The sequence below is a fragment of the Aspergillus melleus genome (assembly GCF_016097325.1).
Source record: "Aspergillus melleus strain CBS 546.65 chromosome Unknown contig2, whole genome shotgun sequence".
In the NCBI taxonomy this organism is placed as follows: Eukaryota; Fungi; Ascomycota; class Eurotiomycetes; order Eurotiales; family Aspergillaceae; genus Aspergillus; species Aspergillus melleus.
In genome coordinates this window covers 2,786,593-2,809,463 of record NW_025763371.1, presented here as the reverse complement: position 1 = coordinate 2,809,463, position 22,871 = coordinate 2,786,593, and the positions used below count along the sequence as shown (strand labels likewise).

At 50.1% G+C, this 22,871-nt stretch overlaps 6 protein-coding genes across 6 annotated transcripts; 4 read left to right on the top strand and 2 right to left on the bottom strand.

Moving 5' to 3' along the window:
• Window positions 1-1,786: 1,786 nt before the first annotated feature.
• On the top strand, window positions 1,787-2,582 carry arfA (putative ADP-ribosylation factor; the record flags this gene model as incomplete). The annotated part of the gene is made up of 3 exons (XM_046085439.1): window positions 1,787-1,934; window positions 2,058-2,302; window positions 2,370-2,582. 3 exons carry the CDS (start codon window positions 1,787-1,789, stop codon window positions 2,580-2,582), a joined length of 606 nt encoding a protein of 201 aa, XP_045941402.1.
• Window positions 2,583-3,167: 585 nt separating this feature from the next.
• On the bottom strand, window positions 3,168-4,222 carry LDX57_003783 (uncharacterized protein; the record flags this gene model as incomplete). The annotated part of the gene is made up of 2 exons (XM_046085438.1): window positions 3,168-4,117; window positions 4,216-4,222. The coding sequence occupies 2 exons, from the start codon at window positions 4,220-4,222 to the stop codon at window positions 3,168-3,170; spliced, it is 957 nt and encodes a 318-aa protein (XP_045941401.1).
• Window positions 4,223-6,146: 1,924 nt separating this feature from the next.
• On the top strand, window positions 6,147-8,573 carry LDX57_003782 (DUF3405 domain-containing protein; the record flags this gene model as incomplete). Its single annotated transcript, XM_046085437.1, has 1 exon — window positions 6,147-8,573. One exon carries the CDS (start codon window positions 6,147-6,149, stop codon window positions 8,571-8,573), a length of 2,427 nt encoding a protein of 808 aa, XP_045941400.1.
• Window positions 8,574-9,018: 445 nt separating this feature from the next.
• On the bottom strand, window positions 9,019-10,495 carry LDX57_003781 (FPP/GGPP synthase family protein; the record flags this gene model as incomplete). The annotated part of the gene is made up of 4 exons (XM_046085436.1): window positions 9,019-9,454; window positions 9,594-9,923; window positions 9,994-10,148; window positions 10,235-10,495. The coding sequence occupies 4 exons, from the start codon at window positions 10,493-10,495 to the stop codon at window positions 9,019-9,021; spliced, it is 1,182 nt and encodes a 393-aa protein (XP_045941399.1).
• Window positions 10,496-15,140: 4,645 nt separating this feature from the next.
• Window positions 15,141-16,300, top strand: LDX57_003780 (uncharacterized protein; the record flags this gene model as incomplete). Its single annotated transcript, XM_046085435.1, has 3 exons — window positions 15,141-15,461; window positions 15,554-15,906; window positions 15,982-16,300. 3 exons carry the CDS (start codon window positions 15,141-15,143, stop codon window positions 16,298-16,300), a joined length of 993 nt encoding a protein of 330 aa, XP_045941398.1.
• Window positions 16,301-18,776: 2,476 nt separating this feature from the next.
• Window positions 18,777-19,952, top strand: LDX57_003779 (uncharacterized protein; the record flags this gene model as incomplete). Its single annotated transcript, XM_046085434.1, has 1 exon — window positions 18,777-19,952. The coding sequence occupies one exon, from the start codon at window positions 18,777-18,779 to the stop codon at window positions 19,950-19,952; it is 1,176 nt and encodes a 391-aa protein (XP_045941397.1).
• Window positions 19,953-22,871: the final 2,919 nt, after the last annotated feature.

The window sequence follows — 22,871 nt, the reverse complement described above, 5'->3', positions numbered from 1 at the left end:
TATCGTCTAGCACGGATACTATTAGTTCGCTTGCCATCCGAACTAGACCAAGCCGGTCTAGGCGAGTTAGTCTAGTCTGCGAAGACTAGAAAGGAACACGTTAAATATAGCCGGGCGACAAGATTGAACAAGTCCAACAAAAGCGGTGACTCTTATCGGTGGACCCTCGACCGCCTTTGCGGCTTTGGCCCTCCTGAGCCTGAGCCTCGGGTGTAAGGAGCCAGGGCTCTCGGTGCCAGGTTACAAAAGTACAAGGTAAAAGTAGGAGGTATCCACCGGTAGGGGCGGAGTTCGAATACTGTAAGGCTAGCAGGGCAACTGACGCAGAGAACCTTCGAGAGAGACTCCGTACGGAGCCAAGATATCTTATTCTTTTTGATCTTCTAGTAGTATTATTCGAAGATATGGCTGCGTGCGGACCGCATATCGTCAGTCACAAAACGTGGCAAACTATTTTAATGTCACATGGTAGACCAAGACCAAACCACACAGACCGGCTGATCTGTCCTCCCAAGATCCATTCAAACTGGAGGCAAAAAAAGGGATGAATAGTAATCCCGTGACGCGTAGATTCAGTTGGTAGAAGGGAAAAAAGTGGTCCGGGGGGGCTGCAGCGCCCCCTTCCCTTTTCCCAGTGAAATCCAGAGTCAACAGAAACCGCCTACCCGAATCGGAGGATCATCTCTGGCCAGATATGAAGAAAAGAGATCCACTGGAACGGGGAAGATTCCAGGCTGGTCGGGAGCCTATCAGGACCTCAGGGGGTCGGGAGTCGGGACTCCGGAGGGTCTGGTGGAATCAATCTGGACTCTGCTTGTCTTTGTTCTTCTGGTGTCGAAAAGTGCAATTAATGAATCAGTATATAGATTGAATGAATTGAAAGGGGAATGACCCAAGGGTGAGTCTGGAAGACAAGATATTTGTACATGTCCAGGTACACTATCACAATAAGGCTGTGATTTGATGCCTTCGTGCCTTCTGTCGTCAGCGGACTGACTAAGGCTCCAAGGCACGGGAAACACCGTGTCCTCTTTTGGTGACAGGATCAGACGAAAGAGATGACTCGACGATGTAGATTTAGGCAGTGATCATTTGACTGAAATATTTAACACCGGAAGATATCTTTTAAAATCCTCTCTACTACTTTATTAGTTATAAGTATAACTCTGTAGGACTGGAGGTATACTCCGACGGTATCGGACAAGATCGTTAGTGACGGAGGCTACGCCGGCAGCGGAATTTCTCGACTGGCATTTCGACGCCCAAAAATTCCAACGTCGACAAAAACAGTCGCTGCTCCATACCGACTTGTCCCGGGCTCAATCTCGATCAACGACCGTCTCTCTCTACTTGAGCTTCCATCATTGTCTGTGGTAAGTCGTGTCTGCTTTCCTTCTCGCCCGTCGGTGATTCCCCTGATCCTCTCCCGTCCACGGGTTCAACCCTTTCCCACTAAACCCAACCCACCCCTGATTGTTCTTCCCCGGCGTGATCACGCTTCCCTTTCGTCCACACCTCAAATCTCCCCATTCCTCTTCCACCACCAACTTCTCTTCCACCCGCCCCGTCTCACCACCACCACCCTAGTTGCACCACTCGCAGGGTTTGTCAACCTCCCTCGGAATCGTTGGGCTTGATCGGGACGCTCGCCCGATGCTTGCTCGTCCTATCCCATCCCCCCTCCCCCTCTCCTCGCTCAGACTCGCTCCCGTTATTTATTTGATCCGTCATATCTGACATCGCATCTTTTCCTTCTAGACCTCGACTTGATCTCGCCACCGCCAAAATGGGTCTCACTTTCTCGAAGCTGTTCGACCGACTATGGGGCCGCAAGGAGATGCGTATTCTGATGGTCGGTCTCGACGCTGCCGGAAAGACCACCATTCTGTACAAGCTGAAGTTGGGTGAAATCGTCACCACCATCCCCACAATCGGTCAGTCTTTTGTCCTTTTCATCTTCTTCTCGTTCGGTTCCCGCCCGGCTTTGGTGTCCTTTGCGCGTGTTACAATTCCGACCTATATATCTGGACGAGGCTGACGATGGCATGGACGATTAGGTTTCAACGTCGAGACCGTTGAATACAAGAACATTCAGTTTACCGTGTGGGATGTCGGTGGTCAGGACAAGATCCGTCCTCTCTGGAGACACTACTTCCAGAACACTCAGGGTATTATCTTCGTTGTCGACAGCAACGATCGTGACCGTATCGTCGAGGCTCGGGAGGAGTTGCAGCGCATGCTGAACGAAGATGAGCTCCGTGATGCTCTGCTCCTTGTTTTCGCCAACAAGCAAGATTTGCCCGTACGTCTCCCTTGATCGCATCGCGTGTGGTCCCGCTGGCCGAATGAATATGTTGACGTGTCTTTAGAACGCTATGAGCCCTGCCGAAATCACCCAGCAGCTGGGTCTGCAAAGTCTCACTCGCCGTCCTTGGGTAAGTTGTCCGTCTTTTTGGTTGTCTCTGGCCGATCGGCTAACGTTGCGTCAGTACATCCAATCCACCTGCGCCACCACCGGAGATGGTCTGTACGAAGGTCTGGAGTGGCTCGCCGAAACCCTGCGGAAGGTCAACCGCGACTAAATTGTGCCCTAATATGATGAGTGGAAAGAAATACCTGGATTGTTGACTGGGAGTTGGGAGATGATGGACGGGGAACATGGGGGCCGGCAAAAGACACCTTGCGCGTAGGGATAAAAAAGGGTTGATATTGCCCCCTTTGGTGGTTGCTTGTATGTTCTAACGGCTCTTACATTCCTCTATGCTATTAGCTTTTATTTTTCTTCTTTCATCCCGGCGTCGATCCGAAACGAATTGCCTCTTGTGTGTGCCGTTTTCAAAATCCCCCCATCTCATGTGTGTGCTTGTTTTCTTGTTTCTTTTCTTTTTCTTATGTGATTTTCCTATGTGTTCACTTACAGTCAAGACTTGAATATTTATGATCCTGACGGGTTACGTTGAGTTTTGTTCAGTGTAGATTGCGTCATGCCTAGTATGATAGCAGTACCTAAGGTATGTAGTTCACGGTCATGCGCAGTCCAATGCGACATCAATTCGTCAGATATGCCATGTCTATTGAAGACATCCCTTCCCCCTTCCACCAGCCCAATCCGTCAATCCATCAAAACATCCATTCATCTCTCCCTTCTACCCAAACATTACAACCAACTAACTCTCACCACTAACCCACCACCCCGCCGCCCTCACCACCTCCATAACAACCCTCACCTCATCCTCGTCCCGGGGCGCATACACCATCACGAACCCCGCCGGCACAAACCTCGTCCCGCACAACCACCGCCGCGACGTCTCTTCCTCCCACGCCAGCGGATGGCGCTGGCCCCAGCCTCGCTCAATCAGCACCCGCACGTCCGCCGGGTGGAGTGTGAGATGCAGACTCCCGTCGATGGGGTGACTGTGGCAGATCTCGCCGTTGCAGGTATTTCGGCGGTGCTTTCCTCCCATCGAAGGGGTTGGTGGCGAGCTGGTTGAGGACGCAGAAGGGGCGGTGGTGGCGGTGGTGCAAGGCGAGGCAAAAATCCCCGTACTATGTTTCTCGAAACAGGATGTCCCGAGGACGTATTTCTTGGGGTTCGCACGGACGAGGTCCTCGATGGCTTGTGCGAGACGCGTGTAGATGAGTTTTGTGCTGCGTTGCGTGAGTTGGCGTTGCGGTGCGATTCCCGTGACTAGCGGGGGTGGACCGCGGCGGTAGGGGAGGTGGGTTTTCGTTCGTTCGGGACGGGTTTCATCCTGGTTGGGCGTGTCCCTGGCGTTGTTCTGGCTGGTCGGTGCGGAGGGGGATGTGTACGAAGGGGATGTTGGAGGGCACGGATCAAAGTATCCCGTCTTCGGCGATAATGTGCTCGGGATTGAGGGTGGAGAGAATGGATTTCGGAGGGCTATTAGGCGGAGGATGCAGATGCGGAGGTAGCCTGTCGGGGTGGATGGGGTGCCGCCGGGTCCGAGGGCTAGGAAGGCGTGGTAGTCTTTGCGGATGGTGTGGAGGAGGAAGAGCAGGGTTGGTGGGAGGAGGAGGACGAGAGGGAGGGAGATGAGGTGGGTGGGTTTGGGTGTTGGGGGGATGGTTGGGCTGTTGATGTAGATTGGGACGTGGGCTGGAGGGGAGTATGGAGTGTCCTGGGTTAATGTTAGATATGATATGAATTCTAGGGGTGGTGGAGTGGATGGTATGCATGGTGGAGAGAGGGTGTACATACCATGATGAGTAGGGTCTACTCGGAATCTCCCTGAGCGATCTTTATGTACGGAGTATATGGATAGGCAGATCGGAGGGGAGGGGTCTAGGAAGAACGGAGAAAAGGGGTATGATATGATATAAGTAGTCAATTCCTGTTGATTTGCCAGGCCGTGATTTCTACGACCGGGCTCGCATCTCACGAAGACAGATAACAACAGGAAAAAGCAAGGGTGGATATGGATGTTCTCAGGCCCCTTGAATGAAATCACATAGCCAACCACGTCTCCATCGAACAAAAGTACGACCTGCCAGCACAGTCAGTCAGCCGGATAGGCAGGCAGGCAGGCAGGAATAGAAGCCCGAAACCTACCAAGAAAACCAAAGAAGAGCCAGCTGAATTGAGAATATCTCCCGGTGCTGATGGCTGTACGGAGGAGTTAGCTATGCCGCAGATCTACAGCAAGAGCTGAAGTGGTTAAATGCAAGGTAACATTCCGATTCCGTCAGACTGATGTCAATCACCCGGATGGCTTGCTAAATCCGTCCTCCCCAGTTTCCATCGCGTGGTCAAATCCAATCCGAGCCATGGATGTTTTGGAGCCTCGTGAATAAGGTTTGCGGGGGTCCTGGGATGTCTTTGTATATCCTTTAGAGGATGACTATCGGAGGCTAGGAGTAGCTCGACCTCGTGATCAGGCTTTGGGACTAATCCGTACGCAGACAACATGTGTGATGGTCTCGGGGAATACCATCATCTGCGCCGTGATTTTGGACTGGTGTGTGGGCTATCTAGAGCAGTCATTTAGGCTCCCGACTGGTAATGAGGACTGACTCGACCAGTCTCCCTTACTCTGAGTGAATCATCCGGATCACAGGAATGTAACGATTAAGTAGTGGGGCGCGGCGAACGGCTTCCATGGCGGGACTCCACCGGGACCAATGATGTAGTTAGTTGCCGCTTTGGGGTGATGTATCCTATCCTTATTTACTCTCTCGACAGAATGGAAAAGGTGTTCATCGGGGGCGTCGCTGGAGAAGTAATAGCATCCCATAAGTTGGAGAAAACATAGGCACACTGGAAACATAGCCACACTGGAAAGCGCCCCTTTGTAGCGCAGAACAGAACAGACTTGTTTCCAGCTGATCAATGTCTCTGTGATCTAGGAAACCTAAGGTATCTATCTACCTGTAAACATGTCAAACCGATCAAACCGGTCAAACGTCATCCGAATCGGTTAGCGTCCTCTGACCTGGCGCTAATCCGCATCGGACACCCTCGAGCACGCTTGACCCGAATAGGCCATCCAGGAGAACTTCCTTCCCACGAAGTACCGACATTCGTCGTTCTTCCAATCTCTCATTTTCATCACTACGGTGTCTGCTGTTTGCTGTCTGCCACCAAATCACGCAAGCTGTTATCTTAATCCCTCTCGACCATCCTGACTCGCCATATAGTATCTCCGGCCAGTCTGCCAAGACGGCCTGGCCCGCCCTAACGCGTAGCGCAGGCTATCTCTTGGGCAACGCCTGGGGTTATATACTACCGATAGTTGCTGGGGCCACGGCTGTGTTGATTTCGCCTCCGTTATCACCATCGGCCAGTCCACTTGAGTCGCTGTTCACGGGCCAGCCTTCTTGACGGAGACTTTGGAGCATTGAACATCTTCGTGGGCACATATTGTCTTTCTTGCTCCCTTCATTCCGGATCCACCTCCCATCGTTTTCTTGCATTCCGCAGATCGATCGGAAGCACGTTTCCTGCGGAGTCTCGGGATATTGATCTTGAATTCCTCGAGCATTCCAGCAGGAGTCTACCTTCCAATACCCACCCCGAGGTGTGAACGACTATTGACCGCGCATTCTGGAACATCGATGTCGTCACGTTGAACACTTTCAACGAACCTAGTTCTGTCTACCTCTAGATGCTCACCTTCTAAACCAGAACCATGAAGGGACAGAAGAGAAGGTACTCGGCCTACGATGGCAGCGATCCCAGGGTAGATGTCGAAAAGCAGCAATCACGCTATAGTCGTCACTATCGCCAAGATAGCCGCAGTTCGTTCGACTCGGACAGTGGCGATGACTCGATCGCTTCTTCATCTGGCACCGCTTCTACAGCTGCTTCATATCGTCCCATGCTGGGAGGCGCCACACTAAGACGCACTCGAGTTGGCACCGGCTTCTATCGAGTTCCCAATCGTATCATGAGATGGCTCTGTCTGGCGTTGTTTGGAGCCCTGGTCCTATTTGTCATCACCCTTTTCCGATTTTCCCTCTCATCATCCGCCAAACAAGCCGACCTAGAAATACCCAAACCGGTTTCGAAGCCCCCTCAGTGGGAGAGCTTCCCCTTTTTGAAGCGATACCACGGGGGTCTCAAGACTCTGGTGTCTCGCAAAGACGATGTTCCCGAGTTCCCTAGCAACAATATGGAGGAATTGGCCGCAGCTGCGAGCGCTGACACGAACGGGACTGCCGTCCAAGCCCGGGATGAAACCGCTTCTCAATTTTCCAGCTTGGTCTTCAATCCTTATCCCGACTATTACTCAGCGGAATACATCGCGAAGTATGACGAGAAGCACGAATGCTTTTTGGATGCCGACAGCACAATGCGCATTCCGCTGGTTCAACACTATCCCGGCGTACCTCGCGGGTTCCCGGATGCAGCCATGGGATCGAATGAGATGCTTGGGATCCAGGACGATGTTTGCTTCGATCGCTTTGGTCGCCTCGGCCCATATGGCCTGGGCTACAGTGTCCGCAAAGGCGGCACTGGAGCTGGCTTGGAGGGTCATCGCGAAGGGTCCGAGCGTGTCTGGGATGATTTCCCGCCTGTCGACTTTCGCCGGGTAGACTGGGCTACGGCCCAAGACCGCTGTCAAGCCGTCAACAGTCATCGATTCCGAAGCCTACCGGACCCGCGTGCCGAGCGTTTCCTCTCTATGCCGGTTGGGGTGCCAAAGGAGAGCGACAGGAATACTACGGCGGCGGATAGCGAGGAACCCCAAAGCGAGAAGACAGGCTTGCCTCGAACAGCTGTTGTGATTCGAACCTGGCATGATTATCAATATACCCCCGAAGATGTGATGTACATGCGGTCTCTGATATCAGAGCTCTCCCTGCTCTCTGGCGGAGAGTATACCGTGCACTTTCTGATCCATGTCAAGGATGAAAATTTGCAGATCTGGGCCGATGATGAGATATATGAGCGCGTTCTGAAAGACGCGCTTCCGCAGGAATTTCGGGGATTAGCGACCCTCTGGTCGGAGCGCCAGATGGCCCTCATCTACCCCGGTTTGGAGGAATCGATGACCCGCGGGTTGCCTGTACATGGCGTCTACCGCAGCACCTATATGCCCCTGCAGTACTTTGCCCACCAGCATCCCGAGTATGACTTCTACTGGAATTGGGAGATGGATACTCGATACACAGGCCACTGGTATCACCTTTTCGACAAGGTCAGCAGCTGGGCGCGGGAGCAACCACGCAAAGGTCTCTGGGAGAGAAACGCCCGCTTCTATGTTCCCTCCGTACATGGCACCTGGGAGGACTTCCGGCAAATGGTTCGGGTGCAGACCGAAATTGGCACCAACAGCCCGAACAACATGTGGAGCATCGCCAAGCCCGGCCAGAGCCCCGGCGATAAGAAAGCCTCTCACCAACAGGGCGATCGACCCATCTGGGGTCCCGAGCGACCCGACGAGCGCGATATTTTCGAGATGGACGGGGACGGAATCCCCCCCACCACCGTCGACAAGGATCGATATGAGTGGGGCGTTGGGGAGGAAGCCGACTTGGTTGTGTTCAACCCGCTTTACGACCCCGAGAGTACGACCTGGCTTCTTCGGGACGATGTGACTGGATACAACCGCGAGAACGGGATGCCGCCACGTCGTACGGCCATTATCACTGCGTCTAGGCTGTCTCGCAAGTTGCTGCATACGATGCACAAGGAGACGAGCATTAAGCGTCACACCATGTTTTCGGAGATGTGGCCTGCCACGACGGCTCTGCATCATGGTTACAAGGCCGTGTTCGTCCCACACTCGGTGTATATCGACCGCCAGTGGCCCACTCAGTATCTCGAAGCCGTGTTCAACGCTGGTCGGAACGGGGCGTCGGGCGGTGCTCGCACGTCGGTTTTCGGGGACCGGGAGCATAACTTTAAAGGAACTACGTGGTTTTACTCTGCGGGGTTCTCTCCCAATCTCTGGAGGCGTTGGTTGGGCTATAAGGTCGATAATGATGGAGGCGAGCAAGAAGAACTCGCCGGGGAGGGGAGGATGTGTCTTCCACCGATGCTTCTCCATCCCGTCAAGGATGTGGAGATGATTATTGATGATGGTGCACAAGGAAACGAGCCAGCCGAGTAAGATACGAGGTTTCCAGGAAAAAAGCCCGAAGAAAAGATGAAGAGATGAAGAGAAGGATCCATTTTCTTATGTTATTTCTTACGTGATGATTGAAAGACTTTATGTATGGACCGTTTTCAAGATATCAGCGGTCTCTTTTGTACATGTGTGCCGCATACGAGGACGGGCGAACTGGCGTTGAATTACAGAGCGATTTTATTACTTGTTGATTCGACGACTGCCTGTATATGATAACTATTGCTATGAATATTATTTCCATTTGAATGACGAGACAGCAGTCATGGTCAACGTAGTATATTTGATTAAGAGGTTGAAGTTGAACTCAATGAGCTGAGATAGATGATCATTCGTAAGAACCTATAAACGCCTACAACACCCATAAACAAGCCAAGCATCAATCTTGACCAGGACAACGGAGAAACCCAAAAGACCACTCCCAACAGCCTCACACCGACCCACCATCCTTCCCTCCTCCATCCTCTTCAACCCCCTCAACCCCCGGCACCTCCAACAAATCCAAAATCCCAAGCAAACCCGGACACGGCCCCAACCTCTCCTCCAACTCCCCCACCACCCTCCTCGCCTCGCCCATCAACTCCGCCAACTTCTCCCGACAGTACCCAAACGACCCCGTCGTCTCCATATATCGCACCGCATACGCCTTCAACGCCTCGTCCTCGCTGCGCTGCTTGAGGGTGCTGACTAGCGTCGTGTTGTCGGGCCGTGCGCGGATGCTGTGGATTATCGGGAAGGAGAACTTGCCTTCGGTGAGATCTTCCATGGACCCCTTTTTTGTGGCGTAGAGCCCGCTTTGCAGGTTTAGGTAGTCATCGCGGATCTGGAAGATCGTGCCGAGCTTGTGCGTGAGGGGTGTGAAGTCTCTAGATTTTTTTTTTGTTAAGGTGTTAGCTTTTGTGGGGGTTGGTGGTATGGGCATTGGTATAGTTAGGGTTAGGTTAGGTTAGGTTAGGTAAGATGGTGAATAGATAGATAGATAGATAGATAGGGAGGGGAACATACACATCAACATCAACACCCACCTGCAACAACCCCACCGCCAACTCAAACAACCCCCCCGTCTTATACGCCACCATCTGCATGTATTCCTCCTCCGAGGGACACACGAGCGCGTCGCGCCAGTACAGGTCCATGCCCTGGCCACGGTGCAGGTTCAGGAGTTCCCGCGTGAAGATGGAGAATGCGGCGGCTGGGTCGTCCAGGTCTTTGAGTTTCTCCTGGGCGAGGAAGTACGCGTAGTTCGCTGCGTTGATCGTCTGAGGGACGCCGAAGATGTGGTGCGCTACGGGGTGGCCGCGGCGGAGACGGGAGCCGTCTTGGATGTCGTCGATTCTGGGAGGGGAGGGGTTGTGGGTTAGCTGGAGAGGTTTGTTGTATGGTTAGATGGGAGGGAGGGAAGTACAAGAGAGAAGCAGTGTGTAAGAGCTCGATGATTTCTTTGACGATGTCGAGTTTCTCGGTTGGGAGGTGAAGCCATTCGTTGAACGCGGAGATGAGACGTCCGCGAACGTCTTTGCCGGGGATGGAGAGGAGGTAGTCGAGGGGTCCTCGGATGATCTGTTCAGGTTTATATGTAGTTGGTTCGATGGTCTTTGTATATGGGATAATAAACCGGATCCTGTTGAGAGAAAGCGCACACTGACCTTTTCATATCTCGCTGTGATTTCCTCTGGCGTTTCTTTTGCCTTCTCATCTTTTCCGGCATCCCCGTTCACAGAGCATATTCCTATATCACTCTGCTCTTGACTATCCTGACGCTGGATGTGATTCTGACTTGGGATTGGAAATCCTCCTATTCCAGGATACCGATATCGAATCGTCGGAGATGTCCCTGGTCCGCTGAATATGGGCATCGGGTATTCATGAATCATGCGTAGGGCTCCTTCAGTCATGAACGTGAGCATAGCTGGGATGTACGGGCTGGTTTATTTTCAGATATGTGCTGTTCTCGTTGGCGGTTGCTCTAGAGTTCCGGGATGGTTATAGTCAAGTTAGAGAGATAGACTGGGCTGTGTTGATGTTGATTAAGATGAGCTACCTTGTTATATAATGATTATGATCCGGCCCAGTTGGTATACGATCGTACGGGACGTACGGGAAATAACTGGACAGGAGGAAATGCCTTCTATATGTATAGGACTGCACTGTCATCCTACAACATAGTAGATAGCAGACGATCGAAGGAGCTTGAAAGTAACACACAGCCAGTTCCCACATCCTCCGTATTACGCCTTCTATCTTAATCACCATCTGCCCAACGATCAAACCCTGTCTGAATTCGCTCTTATCGCTTAATCTTTCAGCTGATCGTAAATCCACCAAGAACATCACCAATCAAATATACGGATAGGACACACACCTAGCGAGCCAAAGCAACAAGAGAAACACGAATTCCGCAAGGGAACCGAGACAAGAAGAGAAAAGAAGGAAATATATCCCTCGTATACGTATGCCCATTACAGCACATTGATAGACCTGTAAAGACACGCCACAGACCTCGACGGAAAAGGCTGGGATCTTGAAAATCCAAAACCAGCCCTCCCCACAGAGCTCACGAGCTGGATATCTCACAAGACCATGCTGTCAACAGGGACAGTGACGGAGTCCGGAGAGATCCAGTAGGGCGATTGGAATTAGGTCTGTGAACTCGTGTCCGAGCACGGTTGGTTGTTGATGAGTATGTATTTCCTGACTGGGAGAAGGGAAAGTCAACCTCAGCTATTACCTATACGGTATGTTATGTCTCGTCATTCAGCAAGCGAGATAGGAGAATGAAGAGAGAAATATATGCTTGCAAGGATCGATAAACGTTGCTGACCTGACCTGACCTGACCTGACCTGTTACGGCTCGTGGTGTGGCGTTCGAAGTCATGTTAGGGCTGTCTTAGACAGCCCTGAGATAGATGTATGACGGGTCAGGAGTTGGTTGTTGCTCCATAGTTGACTGAGATGGCATGGCTGGTGAGCTCTCTTGACAAGGGGACCGTGGTAGATTATACTGATTAGCATTTTCGGCATTACTGAACAACGAAAAAATTCCCAACTTTGTCACCTTCAAAGTCCACCTGAGACAAACATACCTGGTTCTTCCTGGCCCAGGTATATTATGGAATACTATGATATCAGGACGAGATAGGACAAGAACCGTAAAGTCATCTATTTTCCGGACACGATCACGACCTACATTCTATTCCGTCATACCAGAAGAAAGCGACACGGGGACCTCCGTACAACACACCACAGTTGAAGACAACAAATCAAATATGAACCCGAGTCTGACTTGCATATCCGCGCTGTCTTTGATCCGTGCCGATTCTCGGATCTGCGATTTGTAAATCGACCGGCAACTCACCTAAGACCGATCCCTGCTGACAGAGTTGTTTGGGTCTGACAGGTGCTTGGATCTTGAGTTTATCGGAACTGGTAAGGAAGTGTGGGTCGCGTGTTAGTACGTATATGTCCCGCTGAATCTGTAGGAATGAGGTCATAACGATGGGCTTTTTCACGGACCCAAATGCACCTCTTTCCATGATACTACTTTTTAAGGGGAAATGTATCTCTAGAGATAAATCTATTGATTCTTGTAATCTGACCAATATAATTCAACAGCCACCGCTATCTCTAAAAGTTAAACAATCAAATAGATTTCAGTATTGTATGTCTTCAAGTAACGCCCAAACCCGGGACCAAAATTTCTAATGCTACGTTTGTTCTATCTTCCTATGCTTCTTCCACGCTTGTTTATGCTGCTGAGGCACAGATAAAACTCAAAGCACATGTAGCGAGTATCAGCCAGGAACTGGCCCTGATCTGTTCGCTGGATGGTAGCTGGGAGAGATTACTGTCTAAAAGTTACTTGAGAATATCGCTAAGACCTGCAGCCTCTTTGATAACCATATTAGCTCCATACAAAGGTTTCAGTGTTATAGATACTGGAAAGCTACTGATTGTATTCTTTATAAGAGAGAAACTAGGAAGTAATAAAGGAACAAGAAAAAAGCAAAAGAAGGATAAGAGGGGAATAGGAGGGAAACGTATAGAAACTATCCCGACTAACGTCATCCATTCATCATACCAGCTGTCAAGAACATGCTGTTCCAGCATTACCATGATGGGCCTTTCGCGCACTATCAGGTCTGTCTAGATGTGAAGCCTTAATAGAGGCACTGGTATAGCAAGCCCTCCGCCGCCCTCGAGGTTTCTGCGGCCGGGCCGTATAGGAACATGGCCTTTCGATTTCATGCATGAAAGCTTGTAGGTACTGCCTATTCTGCTATTTATTGTGACGATGGCGAGCTCGTCGAACATGGCGCGGATGTTTCCGCCCACATTCAGCCTTTCATGGCAGAAGACATGCGGAAGATATAGCGGTTTTTGACTATTGTGTCCGGAGAAGCGATAGAGGTTCAGATATAGTTCCTGCCTAGCTCACTGTTTTTCTGGGCACCGCGACCATCCCCGGACTATTTCTGTTCGCGGCTCAACGGTACTTTCAACGAACTCGTCCATGGATTCTATCGGCTATGACAACCAGATGGCCATGGGATATCTCTTCATCCTCAAGTGTTCTCAACGGCAATCATTCGATCGAAGAAACGGACTCTGTTAGGTCGGAAGAATCTCGGAAGAAGATTTCGAGCACTGTCTAGGAACGCTACCGGGAATCTAAATCGACTTCAAAGGCCCCGAGAAGTGACCCCGGGGAGACCAAGTAAAAAGTGCATTGAAGCTATCGCCCAAGCGGGAATCTCATCTTTTCTTAATTTGTCTCGGATACGCAGTTCCCTTTGAATATGGGCCGAGAGAGTGGATGTTGGTCGTCTCCAGCTGTTCTGCACGATCGTAAACGGTTTATTGATACGGCCTACGTTGAGAAGAATCCCCATAGAAGTATTGATATGGAGCCCTAGATCGCAGAACTGCTCTAAAACGATGTGTGTGGTCTTCGCTCGCTCGAGACAATGGGCTAGCGTCAGAACAGCAACGAACGCGCTCACAAAGATCACCGCGGACTACTTCGATATGGTTCATTTCCTGGATATAATGGGGCTGGGGAGTCGTATGGAGATGTGTCTAAAGCCTGGGAGATAGGACAACACTCACGGCGAGTTGTTTACTTACTGGTTTACCCGCGCATATTGAATCCCTGTCGTGAATGAAGTTCAAGAGCTTCAAGGCAGCTGATGACACCATCGCTCCTTCAACCTGTACCCCAGCCGCCATCTCGTCTCATACGAGACAAGCTGGGCCTCTGAAACTGGCCAGAATGTGTGTCTCACTATGTTCGGCTGAATTACGAATCTCATTTATACGAGGAAATACGAGGAAATCAACCTGACCGTTCACTTGAGTCACAACCTAGTTTGAAAACGAGTGGCGGGTGAGAGTTCTCAGCCCAGACAACATCTTCCCAGAGCTTTTGTACCATTAATCCAGAGAAATGTATGAGTTGTCAGCTACTTGTCTAGTGAGGATGTAGAGGCATGCGTTACCACTGACAAGGGTTATCCCTGACCCCGGACTTATCGGGCTATTGTCCACGATGACCTTGTTCAAGCCATCAAGGATAACTTGATATGTCTTTGTTCACGCGAGCGCAATCCCAGTAGAAAGATGTTCCAGGATCGAATGATGAATGTCAAGAGTAATTGAGTTCGAAATTAAGAAACGGCCCTGGAAGCCGAGGAACAGTACGATTCTAGAATCTGTAGAGTGCATATTCCCATTCCTCAGGAATCCAGTAGTGTTGGTTCTGATACGTGACATCTGGAACCTCTCGGAACCGAGCCTAGCCTTTCCCATGTTCGCTAAACGACCCTTCTGTTGATCACGCTCGTATCTGATCGGCCAGCTAAGGCTCCCCCATAGGCCATGGAGGATAGTAAAAGGCTTTCTTCGACGGATAATCGTACTTTATCAGCCAGTCGAGGGGGATGGTGTCATCGATGGCATAGGATTCTCCAACAATCGGCCTCATGCCACGTATTCAACCGATCGGATCACCCACCTTTCCACATTTATCTTCGCTTTATCGGACAACGGAGCACTTCGTAGCCGATTTGAAAGTGAGCTGCAGGATGAAAAGGAAAGAACTGCGACATGGTCAATGCATCTCTCCATCAACTGATCGCTGTTTCACAAATATTGATCTCACCCACGATTCCTAAAGCTTTCTGTGCTTACGCCGAGATGAATGTCCAATATAGACCAGGGATCTAGAGCTTTTACTGAGTCGTTTTCTCAGAGAACCGATGATCGCATCAGCAGAGCTGAACCTCAGGGATGTTGCAAAGCAAGGGCTTGGTTAGCTAGCTGCCATGGCCGATTGTGGCACTTTCTGGTCTCTGTTTACGAGGTCCGGCAAACAGATCGTGGCTTCTACCGGCTCTACTGGCAAGTGATTTAATGAGTTAAAGCTCCCTGTTGGGTTCTTTTCTAGGGATTGTGTTTCTCATTCCGCCCAAGCAAGGCACGCCTCTACTGATATCGAGTGATCATCTACTACCTTGGCCATCTGAGAAACAGGATACGTACTCTTCTCTCAGAATCATGCTCGACATCGTTATCAGAATCCTCACGCCCATCCTGAGTCTAGCTCTCCCGGCTCTCCTCATAAGTGTCTTGGTCGATCGTATTCCTCCGCCGCGATGGCTGTCCAAAAAAGCCCAGTTGATCGGGCTGAAGAATCCAGAGAGCATCACCTCGCATGAATGTCCGTATGCGTATCTTCGCCAGATCTACGGGAAACATCACTGGGCTCCTTTTGTGCACAAGCTATCACCCTCGCTGAAGACCAACGACCCGGCTAAGTACACGATGGTCTTGGAGACCATGGACGCGATCCACCTGTGCCTCATGCTGGTTGATGATGTGTGTCCCTCATTCCATTTTCCCCCTCGCAGCCTTGGCACCTTGACCGGAAAACAAACATGATGCCCTAACAGAGCCACCACCGAATGTAGATCTCCGACGGCAGCGACCTCCGTAAAGGCCAACCCGCCGCACATAAGATCTACGGTCCCTCGGAGACCGCCAACCGCGCCTATTACCGTGTCACGCAGATCCTGAACAAAGTGACGCATGACTTTCCCGGCCTCGCGCCCTGGCTGATGCAGGATCTCGAAGGGATTCTCGAAGGACAGGATCTGTCGCTGGTATGGCGGCGCGACGGACTGGCCGGGTTTCCCGTCGATGCGGTGGATCGTGTGAATGCGTATCGGCACATGGCGTCGCTGAAAACGGGCTCGTTGTTTCGACTGCTTGGACATCTGGTGCTGGAGAATCAGTCGATGGACGAGACCTTGACCCTGGTTGCGTATGTTACCTTCCGTGCGGTTCCCAACCAAACCCTAACTCACGCGCTAACATCCGAGAATATCTGCCCATCCAGATGGCATTCCCAACTCCAAAACGACAGCAAGAACCTCTACTCGTCGGAGTACGCCAAACTCAAAGGCTCGCTTGCCGAGGACTTGCGGAACCGTGAACTGACTTACCCCATCGTGCTGGGCCTTGACGTCCCGGAGGGCCAGTGGGTCGTGAGAGCTCTTGAGTCCGCATCGGCGCGCAATATCCGCAACGCTTTGGGCGTTATCCGTGGGGACGCGGTTCGGTCGATGTGCATGGAGGAGATGAAGCGGTCGGGCGCGACTATCACGGACTGGCTGGACTTGTGGGGAAGAAAGGAGAAGTTGGATTTGAAGGCTTGAGGAGTAAGTGGGAATCTGCGGCGTTCGGATTTTGGGGATGGAGCGGGTTGATAGGAATGAATCAACGAAGCGGTCGCGGTCGCGGTCGCTGGTAGGTGATAGCCTCAGAAGGAAGGAAGAAGATGGCAATGGAATCTATCGCGGGGAAGGGATGTTTTGTTTGTGATACTTGTGCGGTTATTTTGTTTGACTGATGCACTGATGAACTGAGGCAAGTGGATGATGATTTGGCTGGCGCCCCACCCTCCTCCCCTAAAAAAGTGAAGAAGAAGAAGAGGCCAGCAGGCTCGTCGTAGCTTACGGATAGTCTATCAGATGCGCTCGCATATCTATTAAGTACTTATTCTAGTTCATGAGATAGCGAATCTTAATGATACTCATCTTGGGAAAGTCGCTACTCGTTTTTTTCACCTGAGAGTTGATCATCAGGACGTAGAGGCGTTGATAGCAAGATGTATCGTAAATCTACTGCGCTCCAGCTCTCTTACTGACACGGACTCTTAGGCGGCTATCTATTTCTCTCTGTTACTCTCGCTATCTTTTGTGTTTTGATCTGGACGAGTAAAAGGATGCTTAGTACACTGTCTGTACGTTGCCTGAATTAATCGAGCACCGGGGTTTCCGGATGGGTGTGTATCGCTCAAAGCCTAACACTACGCTCTAGCTAAAAGTCTACTGTAAGAGCTCTATGACTCTCTATCATGGAAATAATGAGGATTTCCAACCCCGTGAGAGGCTCTTTTCATTCATTCTATGGACAATCTTGCGCCTCCAATACAAATAGAAGAGACCCAGAAACGTACAGTACATTCGATCTAGAAACAGAAAAAATAGAACAATAAATGAAAACATTCTTTTGACAGGATCTCAAAAACTCCACCAGGTAAACGTCTAAGCAAAATTGACAGGTTCAAAACATCATGTTGAAATTTGATTATCTCTTCGATCCATCTCTGCACTGATTTGCGTTGCGAACCGCGTGAAATTACGCACAGCTCTTCTTTTAATTTCGATCTGCTCGTCGTGTCCGTCGGCTTTTGGGTAGGCATAAGGATGCCTTTGCATAAATAACTCTCTCCTATCGGCCTCACTGATTAGACAGTCAGTACATTCTTGTTTCCGAGACTCTTGAAACACTCTGGTAGGTATGACTTACTCGCTCGCTTTGATTGAAGCCTCCTGGGCGATCTTGAAACCGTCCTTCAAATCCTCGTCTGTCCATGCCGTCCAAGGTTTTCTGAGTTTTCTTTTGTTTTTTGTGTCTCTGAAAGGCCTAAATTTGGCTGCTGTTGAATTGAAATCGTTGGCAAAGTCCTTATACGCGTCATACTCCTCACAACGTTGACTGGACCAAGCCCTACGCTTTGATACGTGCTTGCCCATCTTTCAAATGACACGACAAGATATGTTCGCTTTGAAGGAAACGATGACTGAGGTGCGGTGAAATCGGTTCTGGGGTTTTCTGACGTAGCTGATATGGGGGTCGAGCACGGTTTATGGGACAGGGTGGCTTCGTGAGAGGGTAGATCTTGAGCGAGTGGTGTAAAGAGGAAGGTTTAGAGAATGAAGAGGGGAGTATTGGTGTAATTTTATATCAAAGGAGCAATAGCATTATTATTGAAACCCAGCCAAGCTTCTCGTTTGCTGGCACAGGATGTGAATACATGACAAGCAAAACAGCATGGCAAGCAGAACTGCATGGCAAGCAAACAAAGAATGTATAGCAAGAGCAACAACGTGTGAACAAGACAATAGCAGTTGAATACAGAACCTCATCCAAGCACGGTGGACTATCGGTGAGCTCTTGATAGCTCTGAAAGACATGATTGTATTGATTCTGAGTTCCCTCTTCCCAAGTGAGCTCCCTACTATTTGAGCCACCAGGCGTATCGGAAGCTCCGTGTGAACAAACAGTTCCAACAGATCTGAGATGCACTGTAGGTGGGCATGGTGGTTTGCACGATATGCAAGAATTAGTGGAAGCCAACGCGATATCCTTTGTCTTTGCTATGGTAGCGAGATGCTTTCTCAATGTGGAATGGGAAACACCACAAACCTCCGACACTAAATGGGAATTATCGTATTTTCCTGACGTGAAATGGACGATGATCAACGGCTTCTTTTAATTCAAATAGCTGAGAAATGTTATATAAAAGCCGACTTCCTGGCATGATTGCTGTGCGAATAATTGAACAACAAGCTCTGTGCACCTCGACTGTCCTCACGTTACAAGAGGATAACTATAGCCATTGCGATGTCTAGCTTGAATCCCGCCACTCACTCTCATTCTCAGAGTCAGACAAAATGTCGGCTCGAAGATGATCTTCCAGTGGAACTGCACATAGCTATCTTGCTTCGCTGCCCTGATCTGGAGACGCTTCAGGCATTAGTGCACGCTTCCCCGACTTATCACGCTGCGTATCGAATAGTCAGAAAACAGGCTCTTTTCCAACTACTCTCTGCAGAGTATTACGATATGGAAATTGTGGACGCAATCGTGGCTCTTCGCTCCAGAGGCTTGTATGCGGATATACCATCGAACAAGGAAAAGATCTATGCGCTTCTGGATCAGTGGCGCCGACACAAGGAAATTCGTCACCTGAACCTACCATCGGCGAAGAACTTTCCTGATAAGCCGGTTGATCTTGATGAGATTATCCGACTCACCAATCTACATAAGATCATGAAGTTCTGTCTTAACGATTTTTGCAGCGCTGTGCATCGCCCAGTGTGGATTGAGCCAGAAGAGTGGAAGAACGACGTCTTACCGATATGTCTGTCTCGTACTGAGAAGACCCGCTTTCTCAGGGGCCTTTATCGAGTACAGATATACGCCAATATTTTTGGCAATAGGGAGTTCTACCCGGGTCAGAAAGAGCCATCTCAGTATAAGTTTAATGACTGGGAGGAGGAGAAGACCTTTGAACCGAGTGATGTCTGGCGTTTATTCATCAGCGCGATGGCACCATGGGAGTTTCAAGAGTATGGATGTGTGTGGCAATACATCTACGAGCGATACAAGCAACCATATAAAGAGGTCGCTGACTATTTTGATCAATTCGAATCTATGCCACTTGGCTGGTTCATAGCTGCATACGATATTGATCCTCTTCCAACGAACTGCACTATTATAGAGAGCGACAATCTCTCCCAATACCAAAATCATAACTTGGCTTGCTTGGCTACCATGGGCCCAATGTTCTTTTGCAAGTTCATTCGCGAGCCGTGCTTTCTGCATCGCCGGGATCTAATTGTGATCCATTGGCGGTTCATGCCTTGGCATTTCGGCGAAATGTGGGAATCTCTAGTTGACTATGACATGTATCCCTTGCTATATCCCGGATTCGAATCTGCTGATGACTTCAAAGAGACCGAAAGCTTGTGGGCAACTCTGTCGCCTACTGACAGACCGAATATCGCATGTGAGCGGCTTTGGTTTACGGAGCCGCAGAGATACTGGTCGATCTATTCTGTGGAGGCTGGGGGAGAGGAACACTGGAAATGGGGATTTGCCATCTGGGACGATGAGAGGCTGATCGAATGGAAGCGGCAGCTGTCTACCCCATTGTCCACCCCTTATACAACAGAGTACGCGGTGGAAACGAGGAAACCGTCGCAGGATTATATCATATTTACAGGGTTACCCTCTTGAACTATCTCCGATATCAATCGATAGACTTGACCGGAAATAACTATTCTGATGTGCCAGATTCTCACCTGCCATATACCTTCATTTCTTCGCTCCCCCTGCTTTCTTTGTTACTATTGTCTCCTTCCACAGTTCCCAGGAAGCTAACGGAGCCATCCAGCAGGTGGAAAGCCATCGCACCAAGAATGTTTGCTTCTATGGGCGGCTGTGAACGGGCTTGGCCTCCAGGAGTTAGGGGGAGTTTGTTTTGAGACCAACATTTGTTAGAACGATGACTTTTGTCATTTTCCAGAAGGGTACTTTTGTTTTTTCTGTTTTTCTGTTATTGAGGCGTCGTTGGTCCTGCCTTGGCCTTTTTTTACTCGAATTTATCATTTATATTCCATTTCTTTCCTCTAAAGACCCAAAGCTCTCCGTAGATATTGGTATGATGTAACAAGACCAGTGATGAATACATTTTCTCCATCATTCCTTGTGTTGACAATAGATTAAGAGTGTACTTACAGCGACCATAAGATTCATCTACCTATACATAAATTCGATTATAAGATAAAGTGACCTGACAATGTTCCCTAAGAAATGCATATAAACTCACCAGTCAACAGGTTTCAAACATCAAGATAACGAGTGGGAGCAAGGAGCATGGCCTCTACCACGATATCCATTTATAATCCGTGGGGGGATCGATCTGCTCCTGACCACCAGCCAGGTCAGGATGAGCCAGACCAGTGGCCGCCAGGAGAAGAATCCATTCAACAAGCTGCGGAGATAAGGAAAGGGCCGTGATACATCCACACGACCATGACTCCTGCCACACCCCACGTGACTTGGACGCTTACTCAACCGCTGAAATCGGCGCGGGCTACTCCAGTCGGCCTCACCACCACGGTTGACCTTGCCATTATAGTTAGCCTTACTACTACGGTCAGTGCGCGATTAGAAAGAAGGTCTTTATATAGACTAAAATCCTACACTATATAGGCCTTCTATAGTGCCGAGGCCGCCCGTAGTAGTAAGGCCACCTGTGGTGATGAGGCCGACCGTGGTGGTGAAGTGGTAAGGCGGTTAATTTTACCGGTTTTCGGCGGTTAAGTAAGCACCCGAGTCACGTGGGGTGTGGCATCGTCCGCGACGACGCGGACAGATCAGTCATCCCAGGAAGCCACGAAAGGGGAGGCTTGTCTAAGGTACCTTGACTAACTCTGATGTATTGGTCTTCGTCTGTGGGGCCCGGCTTTCTCCGTCGTAATCTTCCCTTAGCGCCGTGATACATCCACACACTTTCGCCTTTGGCAAACCTCACGTGACCAGAATTGGCTTAGTCATGCAGCAGTCTTGGCAGCTCGGTACGGAGTACTGCGCCCGTCCCTACGGTGTAGGTAGGACACTAGAACACTCGCCACCATGGTAGGCCTGCGCAATATTTACTCTATACAAAAGCTTCATCTCGAACTGCGGTTGATCTGTAGTCCGTGGTCTAGCGCTTAAGGCGCGAGACCCGCGTACGTACTGGATTCATAGCGTTGTTCGAGGATGACAGGAAGTCGGGGCTAGAGCGTACGACTACGATATTGAGTTCCTCCATAATACGTGAATTTGATCGCTATAATTTGGACTCAGTAGGGACGGGCGCAGACGGCGCAGTATGAGCCGCCAAGACTGACAGATGACTCAGCGGCTGTGGTCACGTGGGAGGGGTGCGCTAACCGGACAGCCCTGATCAATTTACCGGGACAGCCATTACTATATTAGGAAGGCGGTATCAACCCGACAGAAGGTAAGCTATCTCAAGAAAGCGGTCTCCAAAAAGCGGTCGAGCAAGGAATGTATTGAGAAATGCTACATTCTTTCGATCAAAGATCATAACATTAAGATGTAGAAATTGCATAAATATAAGTTTCTCATAAGCGATTCGGCGAAGCAGGCAGCCAGACAATCTAATATCGAATAAAAAAACAAAATGTGATCAATTTTTATTGCATTTTCGAGCGATTCATGATGGGCGAGGCAGGCAGATGATGGTGGACGAGCGATTCGGTGAGCGATTCAGCGAGGTAGGCACTTAGGGGGGTCCCTACCACCTGCCTAGAGGGTCCCTACCACCTAGGCGGGTTCCTACCACCTAGGGGGGTTCCTACTACCTAGGAGATTCCCTGGGTGCGCAATGTGGAGTTTCAGAGGTCTACGGATCAATTCCGGCTCGGGACGGAGCACCCTTTTTCCGCTGATTACTAACCAACTGCCGGCAGAATCCAGAGGGCTGTCCCGGTAAATTGATCAGGGCTGTCCGGTTAGCGCACCCCACGTGGGACCGTGCCAGCAGCGAAGGCGGGTCTGTTTATTCCTTGATTACTCCGTACTTCCCTGGAGAATGCGACGCGAATGCCATTTCATAGTGGCACAGATCTGGTTTGATGCCCTGTATGGACTGGACAACATGGCCTGAGATTTCATTCGAGCTTACATCGACTTAGCGATTTTGAGGTTACTGGTTCGACTAACTCGTAAAATTTTGGGTATCAAGAGAACATCAATAAAGGAGAGAATCTAACACTGGATAGCATGGCAGTTCACAATCCATATCAAGTCCTACGAGCATTCCATGCGGACCCAAGAAGTTAGCCATGAGCATGTCAAGATGAAGGGCGCTCAGCCGTACCATCGAAGCAGAGCGTAGTTTGTCTTGTTTGCTCTGTTTGCTCTGTTTGCTCTGCTTGTTCCCTGCGCTGCTATCTACAGACTCTGGGACTACGTTGGGCTGAATTCTGCTTGTATTAGCAATATTGCATCTCCATCCCGCTCCCACATCGATATCTCCCACGGGTAGATCAGTGGAGAACAGCGGAGACGCTGAATCCTTATTTTGTCCACTGTTCTGCGCAAGAATGACAGGTACACCCGGCCAGAACCACGGGTGCCTAG